General features: G+C 42.2%; 1 protein-coding gene and 1 pseudogene across 3 annotated transcripts in view; both read left to right on the plus strand.

The window, feature by feature from the left end:
* The window catches only part of NT5C3A (5'-nucleotidase, cytosolic IIIA), a 45,653-nt gene that overhangs the window by 6,336 nt on the left and 25,012 nt on the right, over positions 1-14,305 (plus strand). The window contains exon 2 of one of the 3 annotated variants that reach the window (XM_036429896.2): positions 358-527. The exons of the other annotated variants lie outside the window; for them this stretch is intronic. Within the exon in view, the coding sequence (XP_036285789.1) occupies positions 358-527 (170 nt within the window). The remainder of the gene's footprint in view (positions 1-357; positions 528-14,305) is intronic. 3 annotated transcript variants of the gene reach the window in all.
* LOC118714645 lies at positions 264-466 on the plus strand (annotated as a pseudogene).

The following is a 14,305-nucleotide window of genomic DNA, read 5'->3' on the forward strand; positions in this document are numbered from 1 at the left end:
GTTAAAAGGATGCTCTAAAAGAAACTTTTAAATTTAAGGCCTATCTCTTACTTCTTGGCCTTTGACTAAGATCAAGCGTAAATATCTGTTCTTATCAGTTTAAAAATACATCCATATATATATATATATATATATATATATATATATATACACACACACACACAGTATTTACTGATTTGAGAGAGAGACATCAATTAGTTGTCCCACTTACTTATGCATTCATTGGTTGATTCTTGTATGTGCCCTGACCAGGCATCAAACCCACAACTTTACGTAACGAGGTAATGTTCTAATCATCTGAACTACCAGGCAGGACTGTTCTTATCAGTTTAATATCTGATATGTCCTCTGTCTAAGGACAACATATTAAATGGACTTCCAAAGCAGGGAGATGGAATAGGAGCTTGCTGTGTCTATTGCAAACATCCACCTGGTATTGCAGTACTCCGGGAATGGTGTACCACAAGAAAAAAGAAGAGAAAAATTAAGGTCCATCTCCATATGTCATTCTTCTGTTTGCTGTTAAAGTCAGCTGGATACAGACCTATAGGAGTTTAAAAGCTAAAGTAAATAAGGGATCACAAACCAAGTTACATTCATGGGAAATAATGGTTCCTTTGATAGACTATTCAGTAATCAGAAAGCTGGCTGATGAGAACAAATATTTCCAGCCTCTCATATTTACTAAGAGAAATGGGATTATAATCTTTTTTTTTTTTTTAATCCTCACCCAAGGATATTTTTCCATTGATTTTCAGTGAGAGTGGAAGAGTGAAGAAAAGACAGAGAGAAACACTGATGTAAGAGAAACACATTGATTGGTTATTGGTTATCTGCTGCTTGCCCCCGCCCCTCTCCCCCATGAGGACCAAAGCCAGGGAGGAGCCTGCAACATAGGTACATGCCCTTATCCAGAATCAAACCCAGTACCCTTTGGTCTGCAGGCTCTATCCACTGAGCAAACACAGCTGGGGCTGGAATTATAATCTTTAAAGTAGAGAGATTAAAGGTTTTCTTATTTTAAAAAAGTGGCATTAAATTAGATGATCTCTAAGATCTCTAAAGATGTGATTTGCATGTTGAATAGACATGATGCAAGGGATGTAATTAAATACAACTTGATTTTCTCTCTAGTGGTCTCTTTAAAATCTATTCAGTGTTTCTCCCTCTTGGTGGAAACGGATAGGTCATAACTTTTTGCTCACTCTCAGGTAAAAAAAAAAAATTATATATATTTAAAACATTTTTATTGATATTTATATATTTTATAGAGTGGAAGAGAGAGATATATAGAAACATCAATGATGAGAGAGAATCATCCGTTGGCTGCCTTCTGCATGTTTCTTCCGGGGGACCAAGCCTACAACCCAGGCATATATGCCCTGACTGGGAATTGAACCCATCCATGTTCGTGGATCGATGCTCAACCACTGAGTCACACCTGGCTGGGCATGACTATATTCTAAGATCACAAGAAATCAGTCTCATTTCTGCCAACAGATGTGTCCAGTCTTATCTATTGTTCACGACTTCAGTATTAATTTTCATGTGAGACTTCTAGGTGGGCATTATGAGTGTTCACCAATATTTTCAGTCCATCTGTCCTCCTTGCAGTTGGGCAAGTTTTCACTGTTTTGGCCAATGAATTGTGTCCAGAGATAATATGATCAGTTCTGAGCCACTGGTGATGAACCGGGTGCTCAGTTACCCATATTCTCTCCTTCTGCTGGGGCTAATCCTGAAGCAGCATGTTGAGATGGAGGTGACAGTTTCAAAGCAACCTGGAGTATCATGTCATTACATGGAGGACAGCTGCCCCGGAGAGCCATCTGGACCCGTGTGGGCCTGTGTGTGAATGAAAAATAAACTTTTTTGTTGTCAAGGAACTGAGATTTTTGTGTCGTTACTGCACCATAACCTATCCTAATACAGACTTTTCCATCAGCCCCAAGCAATGGCTTCTTGCAGGTGACTTCTCTCCTTCCTAGTTAATGGTGGCCCTTGATCTGGGATGGGAAAGGGGGTTGTAATCAGCATCTCTCTTTCCCTGCTGCTCCTGCTTCCTCCGCTAGTCTTTGCTTCAGACTTGTGAGCCAGTGGTTAGGAGGAATGGGGCAGCATTGAAGAAAGAAAGAAATACAGTGGACTGAGTAGGTTTTTGTTCCCTGGGCCTGCAGGATATTTGCAGTTTGACTTATCCTTTGCTTGTTGGTTTGTCCTTATTTTTTTAAATCCTCACTGGAGCATGTGTTTATTGGTTTCCAGTGGTCGCCAACCGGTGGTCCAAGGATCACCGGTGGTCCGAAAGGTTGGCAACTACTGGTTTAAGGAAACCTAAAATTTAGACAGAAGAAGGGAGAGAGGAACACTGATTGGTTGCCTCTCGTAGGTGCCCCAACCCAGGACTGACCGGAAACCTAGGCACATCCCTGGACTTGGAGGTGAACCTGTGACCTTTCGGTGCACAGGGCGATTCTCCAGCCAAGGGAGCCACACCCGCCCGGGCTTTCTCTTGTCCTTTGGCTGCAGCCTCTGCCATGTGGCAGGGAGTACTTTTTTGCACCTCACTCAGCCAGAGCTTTTCGAAGTGATCCACGTTTGCTTTTAAAGTCCCTACCTGGCCGAAACCGGTTTGGCTCAATGGATAGAGCGTCGGCTTGGGGACTGAGAGGACCCGGGTTCGATTCCTGTCAAGGGCATGTACCTTGGTTGCGGGCATATCCCCGGTAGGGGGTGTGCAAGAGGCAGCTGATCGATGACTCTCTCATCGATGTTTCTAGCTCTCTGTCTCTCTCCCTTCCTCTCTCTACAAAATCAATAAAAAAATATTTTTAAAAAAATAAATAAATAAAATAAAGTCCCTACCTGTCAGGTGCCTCTTTGGGGCTGGGCAGAAGTAGGCTCCTGGCTGGTTCTGTCCTGTGTGATCCCTGCCCGACCTGTGGGCAAACATTCACTCGCCCCTCGCTCTGACAGACCAGGGATGCAGGCCTGTTATGACAGAGCCCCTTTTTGTTTGTCTTTTTCAAATGTTAGCTTTATTGAAGTATGACACAAAGTTGTAAGGTTCTGGAATGCCCACCGTGGTGACTAGATAGATACACATTGAAAAAGGATTTCCTCCATCTATAATTGACACACCCATTACCTTACAGATTTATCTTGTGTGTGGTGTGTGTGTGTGTGTGAGAGAGAGAGAGAGAGAGAGAGATAACATTTAAATTCATAAAAGCATTTGCTCAATTCTCTTAGCAAATATCGGTTATGCAATATGGTGTTATCAACTATAGGAAATACAGAACTCTTCGCAGTGGTGTGCAGCAGAGCCCTTTCTGTCCCCACCCGTCTCTGTAGCATGGCTCAGGCAAACACAGTTTAAGGTCTCCAAGTGACCCCACAAAAGGCCCCAGCCTGGTGAAGGTCACCTGAATGGACCGCCCCCTGGAACAGCTCTTTATGAATGCCATCTTCCTTCACGTTTTTCACCCTTTTTTGTTCGTTAAGTGGGTGAGGGCCCTAGGGCAGTGGTCGGCAAACTCATTGGTTACAGAGCCAAATATCAACAGTACAGCGACTGAAATTTCTTTTGAGAGCCAAGCTTTTTAAACTTCTTCTGACGTCACTTCTTCAAATAGACTTTCCCAGGCCATGGTATTTTGTGGAAGAGCCACACTCAAGGGGCCAAAGAGCCGCATGTGGCTCGCAAGCCGCAGTTTGCCGACCACAGGCCTAGGGTCATGAACCCAGTTCTGTTTCCTTGTTAAATAGACTGCACTTGTCCAGCTCCCGTGGCTCAGGGGTTGAGTGGTGACCCAAAAATCAGGAGGTCAGTTTGATTCCTGGTCAGGGCATGTGCCTGGGTTGCAGGTACAATCCCCAGTGTGGGGCATGCAGGAGGCAGCTGGTCAATGATTTTCTCTCATCATTTAAAAAACATTTTTTTTACATTTTTATTGATGAGAGAGAATCATGACTTGGCTGCCTTCTACACACCCCATATTAGGATTGAGCCCAAAACCTAGGCACAAGCCCTTGACCAGAATCGAACCCAGGTCCACAGGTCGATGCTTTATCAACTGAGCCACATGGACTAGGGCTCGCTCATCATTGTTGTTCCTATCTCCTCTCCCTCTTTGAAATAAAAAAAAAAAAAATTAAAATTAATAGTCTTCACCTTAAGTATGATACCCATCATATTGGTTCCAGAATTGAGCCTAAACAGGAAGTTCCAGAATTTAACATCCTCCTAAGTCTAAGAAATTTTTTCTCCGGTGTCACTCTTTGTAAGGGTTCAAATTGTGTTCCACCTAAATTCAAAAATTATCGTGCCAATTCTCCCTGCCTCAGATAAAATCCCATTTGGAAATAAGGTGTTTAAAGAGATTATGAACTTTAATGAAGTTGGTAGGGAGGGGCCCTCACCCTATGGGCTCTTATAAGAAGAGGAGGAAAAACCTGGGGCGTTTGTGAACAGAAAGAGGCAGCAAGAAGGTGGCCATCTGCAAGCCCAGGAGAGAGTCCTCCAAGGAGACCATTCCCGCTCACATCTCATCTTGGACCTCCAGCTTCCAGCTTCCAAAGCCGCCCAATCTAGTATTTTGCTATGGCAGTTTTATTTTTATTGTTATTTTTTACCCAAACTGTAAGAGAACACTTATCGGGTGAATTAACAGAGATAGAAAAAGAAATTCCCAGAAGAAATGGGCTCTGCAGACACGTTCTAGAGGTAAAGAAAGGGGCCTTGGAGTTTGGGAGCCGGGAAGCTCATGGTAAAATGCCTGGGGAGGGATGAAATGGTTTGATTTTATTCAGTCATTCTTATATTCTTAAGTTCTTCCAAAGTACAAGTATGTACCAAAGGAAATAAAATGCAGGCACAAACCCAAAACAAACCAGTGTCACCCCAATAAATTTAATAAAAATTTTTTTTATATTAGAACGAATGTGTAGTCTTAACATTACCCCCTAAAGAGCAAAAATGAGGGTGGGCATTTTTAGACAGCAGGCTAGGGGACATGGAATTAACTGTCTCTAGAAGTTCCCCAGCCAGTTAAATTTGTCATTTCTAATTTAAACACATCTCAGCTATTTATGGCTTCCTTGTGAACTTGGAGTGTTACTCCTTAAATAGCTGGTGCTGTTTTTGAAATCTAGTATAGCGTGTTTCCTTCCAGGTGGTGAACTTCTAACAAACACTTCCTCCTTTCTTCTGTCTTAAGATAGTACTGTATCAGATGTCCTCTGGGCACTACAACTAAGAAAGTGGGAAGTATTGAGTCTGTACTTAGAAAGGGAAGGGAGGGTGGAGGGTGGGCCGAGACTTAACTGTTTTAGTGGATTAAGCTAGCACGATCACTTGGGCTTTTAAAATATCTCTGAGGCTCAATTTATGTAATTCATACCAGTACTCAGATTTATGACCTTGTAGGACCTGTGTTGAATCCCTGATTATTTTTACAATGCCTGTTTCCTCAACTCCTGTGGCATTTCCTGATGATTCCTCAAAATTTAGCAATCTATGCACTGTCTTGTATTGTTTGCTGTTGTGTGTGCTCTTTAAGAGTCCGAGTCGGTACATATTTCGTGGTCTTTCTGTTTTATTAATTGCAGCTAAGAGAAACAGAGGCCCCCAAACAGTGGCTCCAATACACAACTCATTGTATTTTTGTATCATAAGTTAATGAGAAGTTCAAAAAGTAGGCAGTTGTTGGTGTTAATTAGACAGTAGGAGGATATCAAGGCAGAAGTCTTTGGTGTTTTCTTAGCTTTTCTTAGGGTCATGCGATGGCTGTCACAGCCAACATATCTGTTTTCAGGCAGCAGGAAGGAAGGAGACCTATTTCAAGTAAAGCAGAACTTTCTCCCTACACGTCATTGGAGAGACGTCACATGGCCACCCCAGCTGAAAAGGAAGCTGAGATTTTGTTGTTGAGCAAATTGCCATCCTCTGACAAAACTGAGATCCTATCAGTAAGATAGCAGGCCAGAGTGTATGCTAATCCATATTCAGCAGTCTGCCACTCTACACTATAGTATCTGTTCTTTTTTATTTTATTTTATTTTTTATTTTGCTAGGGTTAGGGTTAGGGCTAGGGCTAGGGCTAGGGTTAGGGTTAGGGTTAAAGCTAGGGTTAGGGTTAGGGTTAGGGCTCTTGTTTGTTCTTATTGATTTAATATTTGATCAAGAGAAAACACATGTATATAATCTAATATTACTGGTGGTCAGTTGGCTGGCCAAAAATAGAGCATCCCAGCTCGTCCAAATACTTGGTACTACAGCAGAAAAGAGTGCAAATTCAGAATAGTTCTGCTCTTCTGGCCACCCCAGAAGAGGAAAGATTTATTCATTCCCACCTAAATTGTCTGGATCTTCCATAGTTCTTGAGACCTGGCCACTGCCTTCATACATGTGCATCAGATGTAGAGGCTGGTCTCCCAAGTAAATGTGACAACTAGCTTAGCAGATAGAGTCCTATCAGTACTTTAAAGGTATCAATAAAAGGCTGACATGAATTTCAAAGGAATAGTTAATGGCGTTGGGTAATATTTGATGGATATGGCGGTATTTGAAGGGTACCCTTTCTGATTGGCTCAGTTTTAATAAAAGGTTTTGTAAAATAAGGGAAATACATTAAAATCTTAACATTGGCAAAGACTATATCCAGGATCATCTTGAATCTCCAGATCTGCAAGTAAGGAAATGTTTAATCCAGTCATGTGACTTTGTCCTTTGAAGTCAAATCTGTCATGTTTCCTGTGTATTCCCCTCATACAGCAAGTTAACACCATGAAAAGTTTGGCTTCTTTTCCAGTAAGCCATTTTCAGGTTAGCTGGGACAGTTTTGGGAAGTTAACCTGAAATTAAAATGCCAAAACCAGAGTCAAGGAGCATTTAGTTGAGATTTAAAATAATACCTAATCGGGAAAGCAGAGCCCAGGATTGTTGGGGTCAGGAGGCAACGGCAAAGGTGTTTCTGAGAAAGGGAGCAGGATGGGTTATACCAATGGAAGAAAGGCATTTCCGTTTGTAGGTAAGAAAACATAGTGACACTGATTCTAAATAATGTTTTTAATTTTCAGTTCTGTAGTCATCAGGTAAGTCATAATAGCGGCTTTCTTGCCTTCGTTAACAGTTCTTTGGGGAATAATGGTGCTTTAGGCCCAGTCCAAAGGTTATTTCACTCATTTTCAATATTCCAGACGTTTGAGGAATAAGAACCCAAGGCAGTTCCTCTGAGATGGCAGCTCCAGTTCCATTTAAAGGGCCCTGTTTGCATACTTTCCCTACTGTTTTATGACTTGTTTTCTTTTGGTTGTGAATTCATTTACATAACAGATGGAGACATGCTTGAACCGGACACTATAATTTTTCTTCCTTTCTTTCTTTTTGGACACCAGGATATTTAAGTTGTCTAAAAATTCCCCTTTCTGGCTAAAAGCCTGCATAGCCTTAAATGCTTTTACATTTTTAATTTGCGTCGTTACCAATGGAAGCCATTGGTGCAAGGGGATAAACAGTATTTACACACACACACAGTAGGGCGATTTTTTACAATCTCGTAAGTGCTGACTTTATAAACCATGAAAAGATGGGCTACCCTTACATTTTGAAGCGTAAGATCCCACGTGCTAGTACTGAACTACACCAGTGATTCTCAATGCTCCTAGCCAGCATCAGCATTTTGTGGGGATTTGTAAGATACACAAATTCCCTAGCTCTACTCCAGATTTACCGAATCCAAAGCTGACCTGGGCCCCTAAAAGTGGGGCCCAGCTCTCTGCTTTAACCTGCCTCTGGGTGATTCTGATGCTCGCTAAAGCTGGAGAGCTATTGGAGTAAACAATTCAAATCCTTACCTCCAGCAAAATGACAAATTTTACAAGTTACACAACGTCAGGAAAATGGCTGACAAATAGTCAAAAATGGGTCAGCCAAACAATTACTGTGTAAAGAGAGAAAGCTGATACTGGCTTAGAAAAATGGGCACTTCCGTGTCCTCAGTTGGAGGTAGTATATGTTAGCTAAGTAAATTATAGTGATGCCTAAATGATGGAGCTTTTGAATAATAAGATACTGTACAGCCCAGCCAATGTGGTTCAGTAGTTGAGTGTCAACCTATGACAAGAGGTCACTAGTTTGACCAGTAGGGGGCATGCAGGAGGCAGCCAATCAATGATTCTGATCATTGATGTTTCCCAAACATCTCTCTCCCCACAAAAGTAAATCTTCATGAACTACCATTTTTAAAGGCTCAAAAGATAGTAACTAGAGGGAAAAAAACAAAGTGTAGAACAGTTATGGTCCCAAAAGAGACAACACCCAAAGAATGACATAGGGTTGTTATGTCATTGGAAATTTTTGGGAAACCACGTAAGAAGCTCTTTATAGTTTTTTCCTTTAACAACACAAGTTTATAAACTGTATATGTTGACATAAGAAGTGTCGAGGCCTATAAAGAATTTCCCTAAGACTTTTTTTGCAGCCGAAACTGAATTAAGGGAGGATTGTAAAGAAAATTACATGAGGGTGGGAGAAAGTGAGGCAAGGATGAGATTACAGGAGAGTAAACAAAATTATGTGCTCTCTCAGGGTGACTATGCTTCTTCCGAAGGTGCTTTAACTTAGATGCTTCAGGCAAATAGAAACCTCTTACTAGGGAAGCTATAGGCCTGGGGTGTGACTTCCCACCATGGCCTGCCCAGTTATTTTCCATAGAGCCCCCCTATTTTGTCTACATATGCATGGGGAGATACCTGTGGGGAAATGGCTAACTCTCCTAGGTGGCTTAGACGTAGACCATCTACAGTTAAGACAAAGGAGAGAAGGGTATGGGGGAGGCCTGTTATGGGGGAGGAGGGATAGAAAGTACGGTGAAGTGAGTACAGTCCATATGCAGATTCAAGTCAGCGCGTCCCCACTGATAATGTGGAATCATTTCCATATAGCCCTCGTTGGTTTGCTTTTAAAATAATTCAGGCATCACAATATGTAGAGTGATTGAGTTAAGAGGCATATAAATAACCTGGAATCCTGTCTTAAACCCTTATTTTCCTTTAAAGTAGAGGCTATACTTTATATCTTTGGTATAATAATTAATTTGAAATCTGATTGCCATGGTAGGCTTTCCCCCCCTGAAAGGGCAATCTGGGAAAGCTATGCAATGCGGTGTTTCTGTCAGCAGGTGGCAGAGTTCTCTCTCTGCTGTGAATGGCACAGCGAGGCATTTCTAAGTTAACTTTCTTGTTGACACACTCTTGTTTACTCTCTCGGTGTTGCTTCCACCCATCTAGCTGTACAATATGAACCACCTGGCAAGGAGACAGTTCTGAGATGTCCTAAATTAAACTGCCGCAGGCCAGAGCTAGCGAGAAAGAGACCAGGAAGGCCTTCTCCGTTCACACCTGCAGGGCCACACCAACAAGAGCCTGCCCGCACTCCTGAGTCTGGAAGGAATTTTGGATTGATTTCCAGGTGGCTCTTTCAGGAATGTCTAAAAGAGAAAAGAGCAGCCAGGTGCTGTCAAACACCAGGCGGCTCTGCTTCTTGAATTTTCCAATCTCCTGCCCACAGCTAATCCAGTGAAGCAACACTCCTTCCTTACGGATGTATGTGCCTATCTCAGAACTAGCCCGCACTATGCTTTATCTTCGTCCACCCCGTCTTGTCCATAGCTAATGCGGGTTGTTTCAGAACAGCTTACCTGTTGTATACAAACTCTTGCCAGCGCCAGGATGGAGGGCAGGTTTGCTTTCCTTGCCATGCTGCTGGCGGTTCCGAGCCATGCCCAGGGCCTGCCTTCTTTTTCTTGCTTCCAGTGGCCTAATACACCCTTTCTTTGAAAAAGACGTTCAGCCGCGGAAATTAAAATGTTTGGTTGAATGTCCTCCTTGCGAAGTCAGAGCTGTTTATTATTTCCTTACATGTTGTTTGCCTTCCTCATTTTCAAGGTCCTAGTCATGACAAGATTGCTTGGAGGATTGCTCAAATTGTTTGGCAAGTTCCTGCTGATGAGCACGGTAGATGGAAGTAGACATAGCCACCTGTGGGTTCCCGTCCTTCCTGCCCTGTTTTATCTGCCCTGCAGGCTTCTCCTCTCACACCGAGTGCCCCAGTTAGGGTCTGAGTTCAGAGTATTGTCATTAAAAAAAATCATCCTATTTTTATACAGTTTCCCCCCAGATTTCTCTGTCAAACCCTCAGAGCTCTAAGGGAACGAGAGCCTGGATTGATTCGGGTGGAGGGGGACAGGAAAGTTAGAGAACCTCAGCATTACAGAGTAACGAAGCGTTGGAAACTAGAAACCCACTGAGTTATCTTAAGACAAAACTGGGCCACACTGGGATTGGGACCAGAAAACCAGGAGAAGTGGGTTCCCATTGTAACTTGGCCATGCCCTGTCATCCAGTAACCAGGAAGCAGGAGCTGAAATTCTGGGCCAACTACACCCCAGGTGTGTACCTTAGTTAATCCATAAGACGCAGCCCAGCTGGCAGGTGTAACCTATGCATGTGCCCATTCTAGCTCTCCCAAGCCCCGGGCTCCCTGTTTTCCTGGGAACAGGCATCACTTGGTTCTCATCTTCCCTATTGAAAGTTACTTCTAAGAATTTCAGTTACTTTTGAGGTTGAACTTTTAAAAAGAATTGTCCATTTCTTTTCTTCTTTCCTGAACCATAGGCGTTCTTGTTGTTGATTTGCAAAGACTCTTTGTAAGGTGATTGTATCCACGGGTGTGGGTCGGGGACGTGTTTTTCCAGGTGTTTTCCATTGCCCTCCTGTTTTTGAGCAGTCTGACTGGGACCCTCCTTTTCAAGCCGTGACCGTGTGTGTGTGTGTGTGTGTGTGTGTGCGTGGTGTGTGTGGTGTGTGTGTGTGTGTGTGTGTGTGTGTGTGTGGTGTGTGTGTGTGTGTGTGTGTGTGTGTGGTGTGTGTGTGTGTGTGTGTGTCTGTGTGTGGTGTGTCGTGTGTCTTGGGAAGGTTGCGCAGAGCTTCATTGGCACGTGGCCCCTCGTTGACGCATCGTGACTTCAGTCTGTAGCCAGGCGGGAGGGGAGCTAGCACGTTGTTTGAATGGTTTGTGTAAGTTACTCATTGGTTTACCCTCCCAGATACAGAATGAGGAAGGCAACTACAGGGAGGGGAAAAAAAGAAGAAGAAAAAAGGGCAGGTATGATTTTGTAGATAATTTTGTTTTATGGTCATAAGCATGACTTAACATATGCCATGTTCATTTCTTCCCAAGTTGCAGTAGTGAAGTATGCGTTCACTTTCTTATATTTTGAGCCACGTAAGTTTCTTTTAAATTTTCCTTTTCTTTTCTTATTTTTTTTTAATATGTTTTTTGTTGATTTCAGAGAGGAAAGGAAAGGGAGAGAGAAAGATCAATGATGAGAGGGAATCATTGATTGGCTGCCTTCTGCACGCCCCCTACTGGGATTAAGCCTACAACTGGGGCATGTGCCCTTGGCCGGAATCGAACCTGGGACCCTTCAGACCGCAGGCTGACGCTCTATCCACTGAACCAAACCAGCTAGGGATAAAATTTGATTTTGGAGAGGGAGAGAGATGGAGAAACATCTATGTGTGAGAGAAACATTACAGTTGCCACCCATATATGCGGCCCATCCGGGACCGAACCAGCAGCCTGGGTATGTGCCATGACCAGGAATTGAACTGGGACCCTTCCATGCATGGAGAACGCACAACCAACTGAGCCACACCAGCCACAGTTTTAATTTAACAAATAATCTTTCTTTTCTTCTGGGTGTGTGATATAATCATTACAGAAAACACCAAGGAATAAGGAGAAAATGCAATCACCTGTGATCCTGTCCTACCTCTGTGATGTTTGTTGATCCTTAGAATATATTTGATATTAAAAAGTATATGCTTTAGGTTCTTATAAAACCTATGAGCATTTTCAAAACCCACTCCTCTTCCATATAATTCTTTGCTATATTTTCTTACATCATCATCAGCAGCAGCATTACTAGTTCATACTCACCCAAGGATATTTTTTCCATTTTCCATTGATTTTTAGAGAGGGGAGAAGGGAAGGGGGAGAGACACACACACACACACACACACACACACACACACATCTGATTGCCTTCGCATGTGCACAGAATGGAGCCCAGGGTAGAACCTGCAACCCAGTTACATGCCCTTGACAGCGAATTGAACTCAGGACCCTTTGGTGTGCAAGCCTGCGCTCTATCCATGAGCAACACTGGCCATGGCTTACCTTATTGGTTTTAAAATGAGTTCATCTAGCAAAAAGGGGGTAGTAAGTCTTATACTCTACATTTAAATGTATTGGATATACCATACCAATACTAAAAAAAAAAAAAAAAAAAAAAAGAAAGAACTTAAATAGAATAATCTTTTGGCATTTTTAACCCATATCAAAATAGCAATCTCAAACAATACTATTTTCAACAGAAGACCAACTGTGTGAAAGAGTCCAAAATGAAACAAAGTTTTTCTTCTTGTCCCATCCCAGGCACAAAGATTCAGATATAAAATGGAAACAATTTCAGTGCTAAGAACACAGGGCATTTGAGAAAGGGAGAGCTAAGAGAGACTCCCTGCATTTATGATACTGTCTTACACCCAGTGTTCTTGACCTTGGCCTACCTATTGCCACAGTGTCATTTACTTCTGGAGTTTAGGTTCCAGAATTTATTGCTTTTAAATAAGAAAATAAAAATTACATAGACTACCTTCAAGAACTTCATTTGCAAAAAAGTAATTTTACTTGAGTTTCTGAAAATTAAGTTAGTCTATCTTAGATTTCTGCATAGCGTTTTTAGGAAATGTATCGAGATTAGAACCGTAGGTTTCTCGCAGTTTGTCCATGTGCGTCAATTCACAAATGCAGCAACCAAGGTCACCAGTAGGCACCCAGACAGAAGACGTTTTGGGAATGATTTTCCATGAGAAAATCTTGCTTTGTTGTCTGTTTTCCAAAAATGTAATACTTTATTGTTTCATCTTTGTTTTTTGTTCCTTAAACATTTTAAACTACATTCAAATACGCATCTATAGCAGCTTGTTTTAATTTTGTTTTGAAGAGTCACAGTGTTGAAGGTAGTTGACTAGTCTCAGAAGAGTTCTAAGAAAGTCTAATACCTAGACTAGTGTTTTGCTTATTTAAAAAGAACCAAACATCTTCCTATTTACATCCTGCAGCAATTAGCAGGAGCAACTTTAGCCAGAGTCCATATAGCATCCATCTCACCTCCTACTGAATTGTCTTCCTTATGTGGCTCTATTGTTTTGTTTGAAATAACTTCCCAGGGTGTCAGTCAAGTTCACATTGAAGTTTAAAAGTACGTTGGATGTGATGGACATCATAAACTGATGAACAGAAATAGATACAGAGACAAAGAAGCATCCGACAGACTGTCAAACTACAGCGAGGAGGAAGGGAGGTTGGGGAAGAGTAAGAGATCAACCAAAGGACTTGTATACATGCATATAAGGATAACCAGCGAACACAGACCCTGGTGGGGCCGGGAGAGGGCATGTGCCGGGAGGTAGGGGAGGCTGTGGGGAGGTCAGTGGGGGAGAAAGGAGACTTATGTACTACTATTTGCAATACTTAAAACCATAAAAACAAACAAACAAACAAACAAACACAACACATTGGATGGTTGAATGATAACTGGATTATGGTAAACTGAATTATTAGTTAAACCTTAGATTGAATTATTGAGAAATAATACAGGTTTTACTCGGGATCAGGAAGTGATTTCTTTCACATATAACTTAATTAATGTAATAACTTTATTTCATTTACTTCGCTATCCCAAGATTAAAGGCAAAATGAATCAAGCAGCGAATAAGTAATGAAGGCTTAACTTGATAGATTTGGTTTTCTCTGGGCACTTTTGTTTTTTCCATATTTTCAAAAAACTGGAGAAAGGTTTTGCTGGCAGAATACGAAGTGATTGCTTACAGGTTTCTGAGTCGATGGGGTAGTTGTCGGTATCTAAAAGGTAACTAGTTTCTCAGCAGTGCAGATGTTTTCTCCATTGAAAACAGTGTCAGGGTCACGTGGGGAGAAACACCTCCCCAATCTTTGCGTCATGCAGAAGGTCCTTTGGCGGCTCAAGTTCAGGTGTAGAGTTTGCGTTAGGAGGGGCGCGTGAGTGGTGTCTGCTTTTATGACGGTGAGTAAAGAGACTCCACGGCAACAGGCCCAGGGATGAAAGTCCACTCTGCTTCCTCCTGGATCCTTTCTTTATATCCCTACTAAAAAATAAAAAAAGTAAAGGGACCTCCAGCTGTTTGAAGCCAGTGT

The sequence above is a fragment of the Pipistrellus kuhlii genome, unplaced genomic scaffold (assembly GCF_014108245.1).
Source record: "Pipistrellus kuhlii isolate mPipKuh1 unplaced genomic scaffold, mPipKuh1.p scaffold_m20_p_10, whole genome shotgun sequence".
Taxonomy (NCBI): Eukaryota; Metazoa; Chordata; class Mammalia; order Chiroptera; family Vespertilionidae; genus Pipistrellus; species Pipistrellus kuhlii.